Source organism: Alosa alosa, chromosome 23, assembly GCF_017589495.1.
Source record: "Alosa alosa isolate M-15738 ecotype Scorff River chromosome 23, AALO_Geno_1.1, whole genome shotgun sequence".
In the NCBI taxonomy this organism is placed as follows: Eukaryota; Metazoa; Chordata; class Actinopteri; order Clupeiformes; family Clupeidae; genus Alosa; species Alosa alosa.
The window spans coordinates 19,872,916-19,892,499 of NC_063211.1; the positions used below are offsets into that span (position 1 = coordinate 19,872,916).

Sequence of the window (19,584 nt, forward strand, 5' to 3'; positions counted from 1 at the left end):
TTTTCTCGTCGCTAGTTTGACGCAGCCAGACTCAAGCGGGAAGTATGGCTAACGTTACAACGGAGAAACCGCTTTCACCCCTTTCTTACATGCAGTCAAGAAAAATGGATGGTAATATTTAATACATATATCATATATATAGTTTTGTGGCATGTGTGCATTACAATGGGCCTGAAGCTACACATAATGTTGAGAGAACCTGTCATGTTAACGTGCATTTGGTAGCCTAGGAAGGCATAACGACCTGATAGCAACTAAGTTAGCTGGCACGGATCTTCCTGATGTTTTGTGTGCAATACTGGAATACCTGGCATTCAAATGCCTCCACAGCTCTAGAGAGATTATTGTTTTATCTACGCCTCTGAATGCTTCGTTAGGTTAGGTCTGTGTCAATGCTATTGAGACAGAGTAACTTGTCGTTCATTTCCATGTCAGTTACGTGGGTGAACAATCAAACCTGTCAATTAACGTTACAGATGTCTCCCGCGAGCTAGGACTCACCTTGTCGCTCACCTTTTACCCGCATGTTGTGTTCGGTTAGGTAGCCTACGAAACGTGTGTTAGGTAGCCTACGAAATGTCTTTGATTCAAATATTTTAATTTACCTTAAGCTAATGAGGATTTATGCCATCCTTCACACTATCTGCTTGAATGGATTTAGAGAAATGATAGGGGTAGATTCTCAACCAGGGTAAGCTGTTTCACTATCAAATGAGTTGAAATGTCATTGATTATTTAATCTAGTTTACCTACATCTGTTGAAGGATAAAAATAAAATAAAAATCATGGCAAGTAATTCTTAGATAGCCTATGTAGCCTGTACTTTCAACGTTATAGGTGTGTTGGAATCGACATCTGAAAAAAATAGGTCTTCACCATCAGGCTATGGTTAAATATGTGTACACAATATCTGTAGTATTTATTAACGTTACTTGGGTCAAAATAATGTAGATAAGACTGGTTAAATAACCATATATACTGTACTTGTTATAGCAGAAGTAGAAGATCTAAAAGTTGTAGAAGATCTAAAAATCTATCTGTCGGATGAGACTTTAAACCGAGGTCACCTTCATATGGTTCAGAAAAGATCCCTTGGCACTTATCACAAAATGAGTAGGGTGTTCCCCAGTGTCCTGGCTAAATTCCCAACCTGACTCATTCTGGCCCCTATCCTCCAGTATAACTGGCTCATTCATGAATTCCTTCACTCACTCTACACATGAAGCTGATGTGTGGGTGCTACACACTGTTTCACTGTAAAACGCTTTTGGTGCCTTAAAAAGCATTAGGCCTATAAATGCAATGTGTTGTTGTTTGAATGTAAACCTTAGTGGTAAAGCTTTAAAATTACAGTTATTATGGTGTTGATATAGACTGTGTATATATCTATAGGCTATTACTTAGTTTGATGCATATCTGAAGTATTTCCTCTGCGTCAACCAGCTCAGCTACATTTCTGAACTTATGTTTGACAGAAATTTGGCCGAGGACTAGATTAAACTTTTTTTTGCAGAATGGAATGAAATGGCAGAGAACACTATTGTGTTTTTCCTTTGCAATAACTTCTATCGTAGGCTGCTGTCATAGCTGTTTATGGTTTGCTAGAATTTATAACATTTTATTATTACATTTATGGATTTAGCTCAAGAGCTCAAGCACCCTGTCTGCAGGATTTAGCTTGAGAGAGCGCCCAATCCGCACAATGTAGCTTGAGAGAGTGCCCTATCTGCACAATTTAGCATGAGAGAGTGACCTGTGCACACAATTTAGTTTGAGAGACCATCTACAGTAGCACACCATGCTGTCTCAGCCATGATGAATTCTGAATAATGAAATTACTTGCCTGTGTCAAATCATGGCAATAACTATAATGGTCATATATTGTCTCTTATATTGATAATTACACACAGTTTAGGCTGTTTCGATGATTGATCTTTGTCCTGAGGCTGTCCCTTATTGAAGGTATGCTGTATAACTAGCAAGAGGTGATGGTGGTGTTTCATCAGTAATTGACATCTCTTAAAAGTAATCTAATTTTTCACGTCTGTCCTTGATTCCTTGTTGCATTCCCTCCTCATTTCCCTCTGGTTTTAATTAGAGGGAGGGACTAGGATGTATTTTTATTTTTGTTACTACTATCAAGTCTCTGAGTAACCAGAATGGTGGTGCTTAAAACTATTGTAGTAATTCCTAACACCCTCAGTAACAAAGTAATTACTTTATGCTATCTATCATTCATTCTCTTTGTTGTGACATCTTACAACCAGTGAGCTGACTGGTTGCCTTGGCAATGGTAAACTTCAGTTGCTTATCAGCTATTCAGCTAGGGGTGGAGCTATGGGAGGACTTGGGTGGCACATCCAGACAGCTGGGCTATTAGCTCAAAGAATAATAATATATAGTATTTGTAAATGTACTGTGTGTGTATATAATATATATATATATATATATATATATATATATATATAATTGTTATTATTATTTTTATTCATGCTCTGTTCGTTGACTGTAGCCTGTTGTCATTTTTGCCGCCAATAGTTATATTCAGAGTTCTGTGCTGCTATAGCAATTAAACAGGTTCAGTTGACCCACTTAACAATAGATAAAAATATAACTCTTATAGAGGATGAAAAAGGTTTGCACTAGGCCTTCACTAATTGAATTAACACCTGCCTGCCCTGCAGATATATTCCATGTGAACTGCCTGTTAAGGGCCATCATTACAGTAGGCCAATGTTCCAATTTAATGCAATCCTAATTCAATACATTTAATTTCCTAATGCCCTCATCACTGCGTTGCGGCTATGTCTGAAGATTCAAACTAAAATCTGTATTCTATGAGATCGCTTCACCAGTGGCATGACCTTTTGTCCAAATAGACAAATAAAAAAAAAAACTTTTTTTTCTCCTTCCTCTAGGTCTGGTGGTAGACCTTTCAGATCAAGGTCTTAACAAACTGGACTCAACATTGTTTTCCTGTGCGGACACTCACACACTTATCTTGGACAATAATAATATCATTAAGTTGGAAAACCTCGACCAAGGCACAGAAATTAAGCAGGTACACAGAAGGACTACTGTATGTTCCATGTTGCACAATTGTCTAATATTGCACAATGAGGTCGGTCACAGTAAACAGAATAATTTTAATATATTGATGGTTAATGTAAACTGGACTGGCACAGACTTGGTATGTGAGACAAATATCACTCAAAAAATGTGAAATGTGCTGTGGAAATATCTATGGAATGAAACTTTTGACATTGAGCTCTCTTTTCAAGTTGTCAGTTGCCAGTAACCGGCTGGTACGGATGATGGGGGTGTCGAAGCTCAGAGAGCTGAGGTTGCTGAATCTGCCCAACAATAGCATCGGCTACATCGAAGGCCTGAAGGACTTGGTTCACCTGGAGTGGCTTAACCTGGCTGGCAACAATCTCAAGGTAACTGGAATAGCATTTTCTCAGATACCCATGATGTTTTTTGACAGGTTGGTGTCTAAAGTTGTTTTCCCAAGCTACTAACCACCGTCTTATAAATGCTTGCATGTGTAAGCTGAATTTTATTGTTTGATTAGTCTACTTCGTCTCTCGTAGGTGATGGACGAGCTGAACAACTGTGTGGGACTGCAGTATCTGGACCTCTCCGACAACAACGTCTCTGTAATTGGTGACCTCACCAAGCTCACTAATTTAAAAGTATTTACTAAGCTTGATCTTCCTCCTATTCAGAATCATTTTAGAGAAAATACACAGTTTACATTGAATTGCACAGATACATAACATCCTAAATTCTATTAATTTTGACTTGTACGTATGTGTGTGTGTTATATATTAAAGGTGCTCTAAGCGATGTCACATGTTTTTTAGGCTAAAACCTTTTTTGTCACGTACAGCAAACATCACCTCACCAGTGCCCTGCCTGTGCCCTGAATACACTGTAAAAAACACGGTCTCTGTGGACAGCCCAGGCTCCAAAAACAGCAACAAAACAACCTGGGCCAACCTGGGCCATAAAAACATAACAAACTGTTCCAGCAAATCACCAACGAGAAATGCACGTTTAGGAGAGTTTCAATTGCACAGGAGGGTGGGGAAGGGAGTAGCGAGCTTGCTCTCTGTTTTGTTTGAACATCAACAGAAGTGACGTTACCCAGCATCACTTAGAGCGATGTTAATTGCTGCTGTAACATAATTTCCCTTTGGGGATAAATATGGTAATATCTATATTTATTATTTTTTGTTGTTGGATTATCGCGTTGGCATGAGAATGTGAGATAAACATTTAGAGAAATTATTGTATGTTTTTCCCCAGGCACTGCATCTCAATGGCAACACAATCACTACCCTGCGCTCTGTTCCTGCCTTCCTGCCCCCCAAACTCACCGTCTTATCTTTGGCGGAAAATGAGATAAAAGACCTGAATGAGGTAATGGTTTGAATGCCTCAGTTCATCTGCTTTCCTTTGTGACTTTGTTCTTATTACTCTTTTTATTTGATCTTGCTGTTCTATTTCCAGTTTCACTCAGCCAATTTCTTTTCCGATTATTCTTCTCTATCAGGTCTCGTACCTGGGCTCCCTCCACAGCCTGGAGCAGCTGTCCATCGTTGGTAATCCGTGTGTCATGGCCAGCTCGACTCTAGCAGGCTCTGACTATCGGCCCTATGTGGTGAGCTGGTGCCTGAAGCTGAAAGTGCTCGATGGATATGCAGTGTCTCAGAAGGAAGAGTAAGTTCATTAATAGCTAAATAAGATTGGATTTTTTTTTACAAAAAAAGTTAGGAAACTTAAACAAAAAAATCTAAATGTCATCCTAAACAGAGATAAGATTCAGACACGGGACATTTCTGTAAAAAGGCCCCTGGTCTAACCTAGTCAGCTACAGTACCAACCTAAAGACATGCTGACACCTTGGCTATGTCTCAAACCACATACTTCCGTCAGTCCACTGGTAGTGTGCACTGCTGATCGCTTACTTGCGTTGTGCCCTCTTTTTGATGGTTAGTATTGTCCCAATATCTGCACTATATACTTAAACTAAGTATTTGAAGTATGCAAGTAGGCAGTTTGAGACTCAGCCCTTGATGGCATCAGCAGCATCACAGGTGGCACTGCTAAGAGCTTATTAGCAAGTTAACTGATATCTTTTGGGTGATGTGATGTGCTGCTGCTGTACAAATGTTTCTCACATTTCCGTGAGGTGGTCCATCGCTACAGAACTACATTGCGTGTAGAAGCATTGGGAGCTATTGGGAAGAACAGGTGTGTTAATTTGTCTTTCATATGACCACGTACCATCAAAATGAATTAGATTAGAAGATGATACTCCAAAACTAGCTAGCTGTAAAACACCTTTAAAACGTGTCTAATTGTTGTTTGCTGTTGCTTTAGACTTCAAACCTGTTTAATTCAACTTCTGTGTTCTGACACAGACTCAAGGCAGAGTGGATGTACAGCCAGGGCAAAGGTCACAGCTATCGTCCGGGGCAACATGACCAGCTGGTCCAGTACCTGGCCTCTGTCTGCCCCCTGACGGTGACCACTGCACTGCAGTCTGCAGAGGATGCCAAGCTGGAGAGGATTCTCAACAAACAGAGGTATCCTACATACATACATCTCTTGTCTAAATAGTTGAAATGTTCTTCATTATAACTTGCTCTAATTGTTAACCTTTAAAGTCATGTTGTCTTTGAAGTCTTTGTAGTTGTATTGACTGATACATGAATCATCATTGCTGATTGAATTGTTCCCTGGGTCTCTCAGGCAACACCAGAGGCAGCTGTTGAAGTCAGATCACAGAAGTAGCTCGAGCCGAGCTCACCCTGTCCCCTTTAATCTGGACCAGCAGACACATGAATCATCTGAGAGGATTTCTGCACAGCCTCCCTCGCTTATCTACAGGGCAGGTGTGTGGATAAATGTGTAACGGACGCACTGTATATTTACAGGGAGGCTACACTGGGTCCGCAGCTAAAGTGTTCTGTTCACGTTGCTTCTGCTGCAATTGGGTTCTGCTGTTATCAATGGAATTGGCTACACCAGACGCGTAGTGCGCGTACGTTTCAAAAAATTAGACCAGTCTTCTAAAACTATATTTAAGCTTCGCGAACGGAGCAATTCAGTTGCGGACCTGTTGTAGCCCAGAGTTTGTGATTATGTCTTTTGTGGTGTGGGGAATTGTAATCAAAATGTGTGCATCTATTCCTTCTGTGGTCAGAACCGGTCGTCCAGATAAACTCATGGGTGGGTACGGACCCTTCAGAAGCTCCAATCTTCTACCATGGCGTTTCCCCATCACGTGGCGATGACTCCACTTCCTTGCGATTGGAGGATGTGCAGACCGATGAGGAGAAGCTCCACGGCAGCCAGCTCTCTTCCGAGTCCTTCTTCCTGCCCGTGACGTCCACTGCACACCCACCCATGTGCTCCGTCGACGATGGCCGAGAGACGGAACCTTTCACCATCCTCTCCAAAGCGCCGTCGCAGTCCCATGTCCCAGCCCAACCTGCAAGGGACGTCAAGGCAACGAGAGTCGGACAAAAGACGCCCACGTATAGCCTGGTTGTATCTTCACCCATGGTGCCACATGAAAACTGCAGCCTGTCTGTAACGCCTGGAGAGAAGCATTCAGAAGTGGAAGGGAACGTGGTGTGTTCACAGGCCAATAACAGGAACTGTGTGAAGGTGAACGGAGAACAGTGTCGTTTGGCAGAGTCCGCCCCGGCGGAGAATGGCGAAGGAAAACCGTGCTCACTAGATGCGGCCGCGGTGCGGATACAGGCATGGTGGCGTGGCCACTGGACACGGCTCTGCCATCCGCAGGCCAAAGAGGTGCGGTCAGAAATCCGCTTACGCCGCATGCAGGAACACATCCTGTACTTGACAGCGGAGCTCGAGAGGTGACTGTTTTTGTTTTTTTCCCCCCCAGAAATTATAGCTTTATTTGTGTGAGTGTGATTGTGTGTGTGTGTGCTCATGCATGTGTGTTTTTTCCCCCCAGAAATTATAGCTTTATTTGTGTGTGTGTGAGAGTGTGTTTGTGTGTGTGTGCTCATGCATGTGTGTGGTTTTTTTTTTTTTATAGCTTTATTTTGTGTGTGTGTGTGAGTGTGTTTGTGTGTGTGCTCATGCATGTGTGTGTGTTTTTTTTTTAGAAATTATAGCTTTATTTTGTGTCTGTGTGAGTGTTTGTGTGTGTGTGCTCATGCATGTGTGTGTTTTTTTTTTTAGAAATTATAGCTTTATTTTGTGTCTGTGTGAGTGTGTTTGTGTGTGTGTGCTCATGCATGTGTGTGTTTTTTTTTTTAGAAATTATAGCTTTATTTTGTTTTGTGTCTGTGTGAGTGTGTTTGTGTGTGTGTGCTCATGCATGTGTGTTTTTTTTTTTTTTTAGAAATTATAGCTTTATTTGTGTGTGTGTGTGTGAATGTGTTTGTGTGTGTGTGCTCATGCATGTGTGTGTTTTTTTTTTTTAGAAATTATAGCTTTATTTGTGTGTGTGTGAGTGTGTTTGTGTGTGTGTGTTCATGCATGTGTGTTTTTTATTTTAGAAATTATAGCTTTATTTGTGTGTGTCTGTGTGTGTGAGTGTGTTTGTGTGTGTCTGTGTGTGTGAGTGTGTTTGTGTGTATGTGCTCATGCATGTGTGTTTTCTGCTTTAGAGTTCACCAGCAACAGGAAGAAGAGAGGTTACAGAGGTTAGTTCAGGAGGAAGCCGTGAAGTGTCTTTGGAAGCAGGTTAGTGATGACTCTCCTACTGAACACATATCTCTCTCTCTCTCTCTCTTGTGTCTTTTATATATAACTGTGAAAACATGGGAGAGCCCTTTTGTAATTACTTAAGCACATAATGTAATCTGAAAACTGCTGCCCTGATTAAAAAAACAATGCAACTGATATCAGCTGGTATTCTGTCTATAATGGAGTGGAATGGAAATTTCAAAGTGACCCCAAACATTTGAACGGCAGTGTATATACATATATAAACAGTATATATAAAGCTGTCCATCCATCTGCAATTCATACCTTTCAATCCCTTTGTCCCTCCAGCTTCAGTCAGTGGTCACATGGCAGAACGCAGTAATGGAACAGCTGAAGTGTGGCTCTGCCCTGTCCGGCTCCAGGCCCTGTGCACCATTTTCCCAGTCTGAGAACCAGGCCCCAACACAGCCTGAATTACACTCTTATGTTGACCACCAGGGGGTCCCACAGGACAGCATTAATAGCAAAGTGACTGTTAACTCTCCAGACCTTGTGTCACCAGTTGAGGCAGCAGCAGCAGCACGGTCAAACTCTGTGGAAAGCAGTCAAGGAAATATTGAAGAGCAACATTTCAGTCTTGAGCAGAAAGAACAAGAGTAAGAGGAAAAAGTTGAAGAAAGAAACATGAAGATGGTGCAGTTGAGGTGGAAGGAAAGCTAATCTCAAGGTTAATCTTTTCTATTGACTTTCCATCCTGTCAGTACGTGACTGGCCCACAAGTGTTGCTTGTCTGTGCTTGTTAGCTGCTAACACTGATGACCAGAGAAGGGAGTGAGCTGGTACTGAACATGTTTACCTATTGTGCGTGCTCAAAATGTCACGCGCGTGGCACAGGCTGTGTCTCAAAGTAATGCCAAGTCAAGTAATATATTAAAGAACTACTGAAAGCTGAAACACTGTAGTGGTCTAATACTACCATTACCACTATGATATAAGTTGTGCTGTGTCCAAAGCCATGCCAGGAAGTATGTTGGACATTACAGAAGAATTGGACACAGTGCAAGTGTCTGAAATGTATTTAACATGCTCTGGGAACCATTGTATGTTTTGCATGCAGGAGAAATAGAATAATTTAGCTGTATCTGACATGTATTGAAGGATGAACTGTATGGATTGTAAATACAAAATGATTGTTTATGCGATTTTGCCTGAATGATTCCTTTATGTTAAATGTATAATAGTTTTCTAAAGTTTTCTCTCACCCTCCCTTTCTCTCTGTTTGTGTCCTTATAGCCAGTGTGTAATTTGTTAAAAAAGGAGATATGATTTGATGATTGAAACTATACACATTGATGTTGTTGAAAGTAATGTACATCTCCTGAGCATTTTTAACTAGTCATTTAAGTGCATATTTAACATGCAGACAATGGCCTATGTTATGAATAACATGTATTCATTTTGTTACATTTTGTGTGATTAATACTTCAAATATAAAATATTTTTGTGTTATTTACCTGTCTTGGTAAATTGCTTCTGCCTTTTTTGGTCATATGCATGCATTGCACATGTGTATGAATGAACTGAAACAGAATTGGGTGGTTTTTCACATATTTTCTAAAGATTTTATATTTGTTATTTGAATAGCAAATATTGGCCTTTCACCCCATTAGCATGAACCTGTTGAAAAAATCTCCCACTGGCAGAAAAGCAAAACATGTTTATTCTTTATGTTGTTGTTCCATTTCATGCATAGCGCACATACATGATCGTGTGTAATAGAACAGAAATAGGTTGGTTTGCAAATTAAATTGGCAAACATCTGTGGTAGCTTGGATCAGTCATGAAACATCTGATGGTGAGGTTCATGATGGATGCTGGATAATTGATGATGATGATGATGGACAGTATCATGCGTTTACATGCCCCAATGTAATTCTTTCACAGGTCTGAAAGACGGTTTACATGTCGGGAACCTCTTCAGGAAGTGCTGTGTGTCATTGGTCCTCAAAGTACAAGAAATGTAAGACATTTATCACCTCATCCAGATTTCCATCCATTTATCACCTCATCCAGAGTAGCTTCCATCAGCTGAGAATTATTTCCCATCTCAAACCCTCTCTGTCTTCCATAGACTTAGAAACAGTAATTCATGCATTTGTTACATCCCGGTTAGATTATTGCAACTCCCTTTATCTTGGTCTCCCCCAGTCCCAACTGTCTCGTCTGCAATTGGTACAAAAATGCAGCTGCTAGGATGCTTACTGGCACCAAGAAATACCAACACATCACCCCTGTTCTGGCCTCCTTACACTGGCTCCCCATTAGCTTTAGGGTCCACTTCAAAGTCCTTCTGATTGTTTATAAGGCACTGCATGGGTTGGCTCCCTCATATATTTCAGACCTCCTCCATCCCCTCTCAGCATCCAGGTCCCTTAGATCTGCCGACAAGGGTCTTCTCTCTGTGGCCCGCACCCGCCTCAAGCAAAGAGGCGATAGAGCTTTTGCGGTAGTAGCCCCACGTCTGTGGAATTGTCTGCCCCCAGATGTTAGACTGTCTCCCTCCATCACCACTTTTAAATCAAGACTAAAGACCCACCTTTACTCCTTGGCCTTCCCTGCTTCCTAGCTGTCCATCTCTCTCCTCTCTTCTTCATATTCAAGTGTCTTCTGTACTGTTGCTATTTATTTGTTTTGGGCTGTCTATTTGTCTTGTATTTCTGTATTTGTCTTGCTTCTCTCTGTGCTTGCCTTTTATATTTTGCTTGTTCTGATTTGCTTTTATTTTTTATTTTTTAGCCATATCCTCTGTGCAGCACTTTGGTCAGTGGAAACTGTTTTAAATGTGCTCTATAAATTAAATGTACTTACTTACTTACTTACTATGATGAAGAAAAAAAGAGACCATCACAAATAATTCCTTCAACACAATATTTGTGCATGCTACAGCTGACAGGTATTTTACTATACAGTGTGAATATGTTGCTAACTTGTCAAGTCAAGTTTATTTATATAGCATTTCATACACAGGTCATTCAATGTGCTTTACATAAACAAAAGCAAACAGTAATAACAAATAAAAGCATAGAAGGGCAATAAAGTCAAAGAACATAAAACACACAAGGTAAAATCAACAAGGTTGAGGGTATGGCCAAGAGTGTGTTGGCCCCTGTACATGCTGTGTTAGGGAGAAAGTATCGATTAGTGCAATTAATTCCTTCACATAATTGTTTTCAGGATTATCCACATGCAAGTTTAGATCCCCTGATACAATAAGACAGTCAATATCTATGCAGATGACTTATAGCAGTTCACCTAGCTCTTCAAGAAAAACTTTAGCTGAATGTTTTGGAGGCCTGTAAATTGTCAGTAATAAAATCTGAGGAGAAGACTTAATGCATGCACACAGATACTCAAATGAAGTAAAGTCATCGAATGATGACTGATTGTACTGAACAGGCGTCTTGAAAATTGTAGCTATCCCCCCACCTCTTTATTTGCTCTGGTAGCACTCAAAAAATTTAAATTTGGGGGAGCTGATTCGATGAGAGTAGCACTGTTTGCTTGATCTAACCAGGTCTCAGTTAAAAGTAAAAAATCAAGGTTGTGTGTGCAAATCAGATCATTAATTAAGAATGATTTGTTTGAAAGAGATCTGATATTTAGGAGTGCTAGATTTGCTGTAAGTGTTGGGGAAATATGATACACGGGGGAAATCTGAGGTTGTGGTACGGGTAGGAGATTTGAATGGTTTACCCTGTAAGCTCGATGCATTTGTCTTTTTTAGTTGCGAATTTTATTTGCAGACTGCCTTTTTTGTTTCATATAGCTTCATAATGTTTTCATATATTTAGTTAATAATTGCAACACATATGTGGTAGGGCTTTAACTTTCTAAAGCTGGGTTTCCACCTCTGCAGGTTTCCGGAAATAGGTCCACGAAAACTGTAAAATTGATTTTAAAGCTCCCATCATGTGATGTCCAGCACATGTTGTTTGAGATGCTATTTAACAGAGACATCAACTGTGGCCATTCAAAGTACTCTAAATTTGGACCTTTGGTAAGACTGGATGCATGATGCTCTCCTCAACTAAACGCAGCGAGTTAATTTTCTTTGTTAATGGGAAAAGGGTAAGTAAGTCCTTTCATTTAGTTGTAGGTCTTTTCATTGTTAATTGTATTGTTTTTTAATTAAAGAAACTTACCTTTTCACACTTTTTGCAAACAGAGTTACACATTGCGTTGGCCATATTCCATAGAGTATACTGATTGTGTATTTTGCTGTTAAAACAATTAAGTGAACACATATTTCATGCAACATTGACTTAGAAGAACAATCATGACTGATGCGGTTTTATCTAACCAAGCATTATATCACGCTGTTACAAATAAATAGCTGAAAATAACTGGTTTATGACAAGTTGTAATCCATTGCATTGTATTGTTATAAATGAATAGCTGAAAATGACTGGTGTGACAATGACAATGACAAGTTTCCTTCATATTAATTACAGTTGATTTTAAAATGTAATCTAAAGACTGCTATCAGGATATGATCTAGGACTGTTGTGATCTCTTACTCACATGACTGTCAGGAGATGGTCATGCCTCAGATTTGCACATTATCACACAAGTAAATACCTCCTTGACACACACACACACTCTCTCTCTGTCTCTCTCTACACACACACACTTACACACATGCCATGCACTGCACACAACCCATATATTCTTATTTGGCCAAATGGAAAATGGTTTTGTATTTCCATTTGCTTTGCTGACATTTGCATCAGCATTATTATGGGACCTTGAATTAATCTTCCCTTGGGGATCAATAAAGTATCTATTATTTTTTCTTCCATGATTAAGATAACAGAAAATAATGCAGACCCTGAGGAGATGCTCCTTGGCTATCTTAGAAGGAAAGGTAAGCTCCTCTCACCTAGCCATTGGGTAGTTTACAGTATATATCACATCTTTTGTTAAATATGCTTCATAATTGTCTTGATGAGCACATTTCTCCATGATGAGATTTACTGAAAATCAATCTAGTAAAAAAAAAGTCATGACCCATAGGCACTTGTGTTGCCAAAGCAGTCATTAAATGCACATGCATGATAGACATCAAGACATTAATATTAAAGCAGCACATATAGGCTACAGAGTAGCCTACAGTGTTAGTACCTATATACAGGTAAACTTGCACTGTCAGGTGAGAGAAAACAACCACCGTACCTGAGCATGCGTGAACGACCGCTAATGATATGCGTGTTTTTTTTGTAGTTGGTCTCACAGGGACAAAGTATGGCTGTGGAGGAGGAGCGTGTGGAGCGTGCACAGTGATGCTGTCCAAATACGATCCTCTCCTGGACAGTGTGCTGTATCTTTCACTCTAAAGGTCATGACAAGGTCATGTCAGTTTTGTGTAATCAAGCACTGAACTAAAAATCTCCCACACTCTGGTTCACTTGCAATATTAAATTTGTCATAAACAGCGTTTTGGTCAGCAGACCTTTTGTCAGGTCTGGGGACTGAAACATTGTTTATAATAAATTGAATATGGCAAGTGTAACAGACAATGTGCAGGAATTTCTAGTTCAGTGCTTATCAACACACCTGTTGACCTAAGAACTGTGCCAGAGGTTTGTTCTGGTGTAATCAAACATGCAACTGTTTATGTCAATATTTTTTATTAACAGTACAGGTATAGTCAGTGCTTTTTTGCAGCTGAACGTGCCTTAATCATATTAAGTGATGGTGTGGTGGTTTTCCTTAGAGTGATCTTACCTTAATCATAATAAGTTATTATAGGTTTTAGCATCGGTGGTTTACTGTGTGTGCAGCAGTTTTCCTTAGAGTGTGTTGTAGTCACTACACGGTGATCGCCTGTCTTCAGCCCATCTGTGCGCTGCACGGCACATCCGTGGTGACCGTGGAAGGCATCGGCAGCACCAAGACCAAACTTCACCCTGTCCAGGTACAGCTGGCCTTACTGACATCCCTGTGTCCGTGCTCCATGAATCCCAATACTATTTATAGTTCTCCATCATATATCTACCTTTCAGTCAAAGAGACTTGTACAGTTCAGGTATGGTATCATTGTCTGCACCCCACCATGAAGTAGTGAAGCCATGAACTTGTTGTTAGTTACTTAAGATGAGGTTTATCACAGGCCTGATGGCTACAACTGTTTGTGTGTGTGTGTGTGTGTGTGTGTGTTTCCATTCTCAGGAGCGCATAGCAAAGGCTCATGGTTCTCAGTGTGGCTTCTGCACCCCTGGTATGGTGATGTCCATGTACACTCTACTGAGGAACAAGCCCCAGCCCACCATGGAGGACATCACAGAGGCACTGGCTGGTACTTTCTACACACACATACTGTACACACACACACTGTACACACACACACACTACCAATCATTACCAACCAAGACATTATGTCTGTACTCTCCAGTATTTAGTTTTGCACTTAAAGAGTAAAACGTACAGGAGGAGGAAGGAGTAGATCTCTGTGTGATCACTTTCATGTATTGGGAGGAATTAAAGCTGTTGTCAGCTTGTGCTTAATTTGACCCTCACTATATGTTTATTCCTCTAGGGAACATCTGCCGGTGCACAGGCTATCGACCCATCATCGATGGGTTCAAGACCTTCTGTGACGTGAGTAGAAGTTTCATAATTGGCATGTTTGCACTCCCCATCATTGTATAGTATAAGCACAGTATGTATATATAGATATGTGTATCGTATGGTGTCCATGTTGCAGCTGTGTTTCTATAAAACAACACTCTTAAAAAGAAATGTGTTGAAAACAACACAACTTGCGTTGTTTTTAACACATCTCTATGTCCAGATATGGACAACACAGTTTGTGTTGTTTCCAACACATTTATTTTAAGAGTGAATATAATGGTTTAATCTCTCCTGCCTAGGCCACTGACTGCTGTCAAACTGGAGATGGAGAGCAGAAGTGTTGTGGCAGTAATGGACCCTCCAGCACAAATGGATGTAAAGATGTGAGTCACTTTTCCACATCATATTCAACTTGTGGGGGAGTTACTTTGGAACTTAACTAAAGTCTGGGTGGGCATGTGCCCACCTAGCACCACTGGGTTACTAATTTAATGTTTTCTTACAACAAATAAATCAATGTGTAACAGCATGGTAATAATCTGTATTGAATAATTATAACCTTACCTGAAATAATTATTTCAATCATAATTGTATAATAATATATGAAGCAACGCACTCACACTTACTAACTTGCTGGTTTTAACTTAACTAGGTGCTGAATCCCTCATATAGTGATAATGTATGAAGTAAGCAAGGACAGCACTCTCAGTTCTCTTTCAAACTTTTAATGTTGGCGATTGTTGGCGATTAAAAGTTTGAAATCAGAATTGTATGTCATTTCAAAAGTGTGAAACAGCCAGGGCAACAAGAGCTATGTCATAAAAAGTGTCTGAATGTCAAACGTTAGGTTAATGATGAATATGTATTTTCATAAACATTTTAATAGATGTCTGAGAAGCTCTGTGACATGGAGAATGCCTTACCACTGGACCCAACTCAGGATCTCATATTTCCACCTGAACTTATGGTCAGTACCCAACTATCAACTTATTTGACTGTTGTGCACAAACGGTTCACTCTACTTGCTGATCTAACTGGTGATTGTGATTCTCATTCTTACATGAAGCTAATGGGGAAAAGTCATGAGAGCCACCGCTTATACTTCAAAGGGGAAAGAGTAAAGTGGATTTCAGTGGAGGAGCTGGATGATCTGCTAGAACTGAAAGCTGAACATCCTGATGCCAGACTGATTGTTGGAAACACTACTGTGGGTGAGTCAAAGCAATGGACTCTATGCAAGACTCCATTTTGGATTTGCTTCCTATTGGGCAATCAACTTCACACAGTAGGCTATGACAGAAAATTACAGATTACTAGCCTGTCAGTTTTAATATAGTAGGTTACAACATTGAAAATTATAGCTAAAGTTATCTAACCAGTTCAGTAACATCAGTTGCTTGATTAAAGCTGCAGTTGGCAAGATTTTTTTGATCATATTCACTGAAACCGACACTATGCTCTGACAGAACAACATAAATCAGCCGGTTTTAGAAAAAAAACTGCACTTCTACCTCTACCAATTTGTTTTGCAAAAATCCACAGCTCCAGGTTCTTCTGGTCCAATCAGAGCAGGGCTGTGTGAGATCTGACTGTCAATCACAGTCTGGTGCAGTCTGGTGCGCACTGACGAGCACAAACTTGATGAGAGGGTGCTCGGTGGTACTGGGGGAGGGGCATGAGAGTTGTAAACATTCAACATTTTGGCTAAGTCCCCTCAATCTGTCAGACTTGCCAACTGCAGCTTTAAGGTTAAGATTAAACCCTTTTTCTGTTTGCTGGAGGGAGTGGCACACAACATTTTAAGTCGGTCTATATTACCATGAGACGAGGTCCTGAAGACAATGACTATAGAAAAAAGCCATATTTGCCAATGTTTTAACGTAAACGGTAAGTTGATATGCCAGTGAATCCAAAATGGAGTCATGCATAGAGCCTATGGCTCGTCTCCATCTGACAGAGTCATCACAGATTGTTAAAGCCCACCTCCTACCCGATTATTTATTCTCATGTTTCTGAGTATGCATATCCCATCCCTCGATCCACAGGACCCAAGATGGTGCTGAAGGATGCACACCACCCATTGATTATCTATGCTGGAGGGATTTCAGAGCTGAGGACAATTCGGTGGACTGACCAAGGTAATCAATCAATTAATTAGTTAATGAATCTCAGCATCTGAAAACCATAATGACCATATCAGCAACACGTCTTATCTCTTCACGTCTTATCAATATGTACTGTATATATGTGCTATATAAATAAACTTGCCTCACTTTGCCTCAGGAGTGAAACATATCCATTCATTTAGGAGAGGCTTTTATCCTCTACCCTTTATTATGACCGCCGCACAGCGAAGCGGCGGTCATATAGGTTTAGTCAGATTTTTTTTTTTTTTTTTTTTTTTTTTTTTTTTTTTTTCGCATGCCCAAATTTCCGTCAATGATTCCCGGGACACTGAAAGACCGGGGTACACGAAACTTGGTGGACATGTAACCCCACATGGATAGCATGGAACCATCGTTTTTCGTTTTGATCTGTAGCCCCTCCGCTGAATTGGACCCCCCGAAAGGAGGGTAGGGCAGACACAGTTTTCTGTGAATATCTCGAAAACCGTAGGGTTTAGGAGGACCATTTTTTTTTGTATGTTGATCTCAAGGGGCCATGTCAACCCATTCCATAACCACTCATTTCATGTATAGCGCCACCTAGTTAAACACAAAAAAGTAAAAATGAGGTGGTGTAATTGAAGGTATCTGTGACCTAACATAGTCAAAACTGCACAAAATTGGAAGTGTAGGATCATTATGACACCCTATGTATGCACGCCAAGTTTTGTGGAATTCCGTTCATGGGGGGCCACACAATAAATTAATTTATGTTACTATACACCAACTGGCCTGTAGGTGGCCGGAGACAGTTTTCTGTGAATATCTCGAGAACCGTAGGGCCTAGGAGGTCCACCTTTTTTTTGTATGTTGGTCTTAAGGGGCATGTCAACCCATCCCATTACCACTTATTTCATGTATAGCGCCACCTAGTTAAAAATTAAAAAGCAAAAAATGAGGTGTTTTCATCTCAATATCTCTGGCTGACAAGGTCAAAACTGCACGAAATTAAAAGAGTAGGATCATTATGACACCCTCTGAATGCATGCCAAGTTTTGTGTACTTTCGTTCATGGGGGCCTTACAATAAAATAATTTATGTGTACATTTAGTGACGCATACCAACAAGGATTCCCGGACACTGAAAGACCGGGTACACAAAACTTGGTGAGCATGTACCCCCACATGGATAGCATGGAACCGTCATTTTTCGTTTCATCTGCAGCCCCCCCGCTGGACTGGACCCCCCGAAAGGAGGGTAGGGCAGACACAGTTCTCTGTGAATCTTTTATGGTATGTTGGTCTCAAGGGCCCACATCAACCTGGCTCATAATCACTCATTTGTGATTTGCCCCGGTAAAAAATGAAAATCAGTAGGATTAAAGAAAGCCAAAATAAATATTCATCATCATCATCATGGCTGCATTTTCAGTCTTGTCGAGAAGTAGTCGTTTGTCCACTAGATGGCGCATCGTTGCAGTGAGACGTAATTTTGTTGGAAGTTAAAAGTGGGTTGGAAAAAAACAATGGACGCTTCATACAAGGACTGTAATTTACCGCAGCGAACATCTAATAAGGATAGGACGATGTTCACATGAAGTGTAATTCCCATTTCTTCTTGAAGCCGAAATAAATCTAAGGATGTTTCTCGGACATGCTTGGTTTTTACTGCAGGTACGTTAATCTTGTAATATCAATAAGGACCTAGGTAATGTTACCATTAAGCGTTGGTTGAGTGATGGAGGCATTTGATTGATTGCATTTGTAGAAAACTATAAATGCGGTTATACCAAGCAAATTGATAGCAGCACTGTTTGTATCTTTCGACTGTCATTTATTGCACGTGCTACAAAATCATTCTGTGCAATGGAAGATTTACCAACGTTACACGGTCTGATACAGTTTTGCCTATACATGTGTGAGACTGAGACGCCTGTTTATTTTGTTTTAAGTGCGTGCAGGGTGTGAGAGGGGAATCGATGTGCTTTGATTACAGCTTGGTAGTTGTAGTCTGTGAAATTAAAAAGCACGTGTGTGTGAAGTATCCAAACAATGACACCTTCATTTCATTATGGCTGCTTTAGCAAAACACCTTAAGCTACTGTGTAGTGGGTCCCATTTAGAAGTGGCTACTTCATTCAAGCGCTTTCCTTGACTCTTGGAGCTGCGTGAATGTTATTACAACTTTTCGCCACGATATGACAGTTTAAGTCCGCTTGATACTGTAAAGGCGTGAAGCCATTGGTTTCCAAAGGAGATTTTATTTGTGTATTAAGCCAGCATAGCCTATTGACAATTTATGTTGTCAATAGGCCTACCTTATAATCCTACCTGTAGCTTAGGAAGCTAACAACTTTCTATTAGGATCTAGTTTGTTAGTTACCGTTTTGTCATAACTCCCTGATGCATTTTTGCATTTAGAATAGCCAGAGCGTGTATATCTCAATCGGAAAATTAAACAATATCGGGTGCCTATGGACTAGGCTGGGTGAACCCAGCCTGATCTGCCCGCTATTTATTTTTTGATTTCTTAAAAGATTGAGCTTGGTCTGATGAAAGCCAGACTAGCCATGGACCTCAGTTAAACAATGCAAGGGAACATGAATCAGCCTATATTTGCACTAACAATAACGGACAAAAGCTTTTCAACTTTGGCCCGTTAAAATGTGTATGAACAGTCTAGCGACGCATTTGATCAAGGCCCATTTGGACATGTCAGTTATTTGCACCACTGGTTAGATGTAAAACAGCATTTCGCTTCAGACTAGGCTACTGTTACTTAATTTGTGCATTAACAATAACGTTTCAGACTACTGTTACTTAATTTTTGCATTGACAATAAAGTATTACATGAACTAAAGATGACTAAAATCTTATGTAGAAGAAGAAACATTCACAAAAAATCCATCCATCCAAAAATGACCTTTGTTTTTGATAGCTGTTGAAAACGGCATGGAACTGACAGAGATGTTTTTGTTTATAAATACATAAAAAATAAATAAATAAATAACATTATGCTGATACCTTTTGCTTTTCCCAAATACAATGTAGCCTACAGGTGTAAGTGACCTTTCATCAATCCAGTTGCAATGGATGAACTGTGATGAACTGCCCTACTTGTGATTGTTTAGAGATTTTAAAGGTTTTATAAC

The 19,584-nt window shown here is 40.2% G+C and overlaps 2 protein-coding genes across 3 annotated transcripts in view; both read left to right on the forward strand.

Annotated features, from left to right (window-relative positions):
• On the forward strand, nucleotides 1-9,211 carry cep97 (centrosomal protein 97). Its single transcript, XM_048234889.1, has 12 exons — nucleotides 1-111; nucleotides 2,919-3,061; nucleotides 3,282-3,440; nucleotides 3,594-3,695; nucleotides 4,312-4,425; nucleotides 4,559-4,725; nucleotides 5,215-5,259; nucleotides 5,430-5,594; nucleotides 5,761-5,903; nucleotides 6,215-6,896; nucleotides 7,659-7,734; nucleotides 8,047-9,211. Exons 1-12 carry the CDS (start codon nucleotides 45-47, stop codon nucleotides 8,356-8,358), a joined length of 2,175 nt encoding a protein of 724 aa, XP_048090846.1. The 5' UTR covers nucleotides 1-44; the 3' UTR covers nucleotides 8,359-9,211.
• aox5 (aldehyde oxidase 5) overlaps nucleotides 8,373-19,584 on the forward strand; it is a 24,988-nt gene continuing 13,776 nt past the window's right edge. The window contains exons 1-12 of one of the 2 annotated variants that reach the window (XM_048234887.1): nucleotides 8,373-8,425; nucleotides 9,643-9,718; nucleotides 11,615-12,328; nucleotides 12,565-12,622; nucleotides 12,979-13,075; nucleotides 13,564-13,672; nucleotides 13,927-14,053; nucleotides 14,294-14,355; nucleotides 14,628-14,711; nucleotides 15,215-15,295; nucleotides 15,395-15,539; nucleotides 16,374-16,466. In XM_048234887.1, coding sequence (XP_048090844.1) covers nucleotides 12,595-12,622; nucleotides 12,979-13,075; nucleotides 13,564-13,672; nucleotides 13,927-14,053; nucleotides 14,294-14,355; nucleotides 14,628-14,711; nucleotides 15,215-15,295; nucleotides 15,395-15,539; nucleotides 16,374-16,466 — 826 coding nt within the window. In that variant the 5' untranslated portion in view covers nucleotides 8,373-8,425; nucleotides 9,643-9,718; nucleotides 11,615-12,328; nucleotides 12,565-12,594. The remainder of the gene's footprint in view (nucleotides 8,426-9,642; nucleotides 9,719-11,614; nucleotides 12,329-12,564; nucleotides 12,623-12,978; nucleotides 13,076-13,563; nucleotides 13,673-13,926; nucleotides 14,054-14,293; nucleotides 14,356-14,627; nucleotides 14,712-15,214; nucleotides 15,296-15,394; nucleotides 15,540-16,373; nucleotides 16,467-19,584) is intronic. The other variant, XM_048234886.1, reaches the window with a different exon arrangement.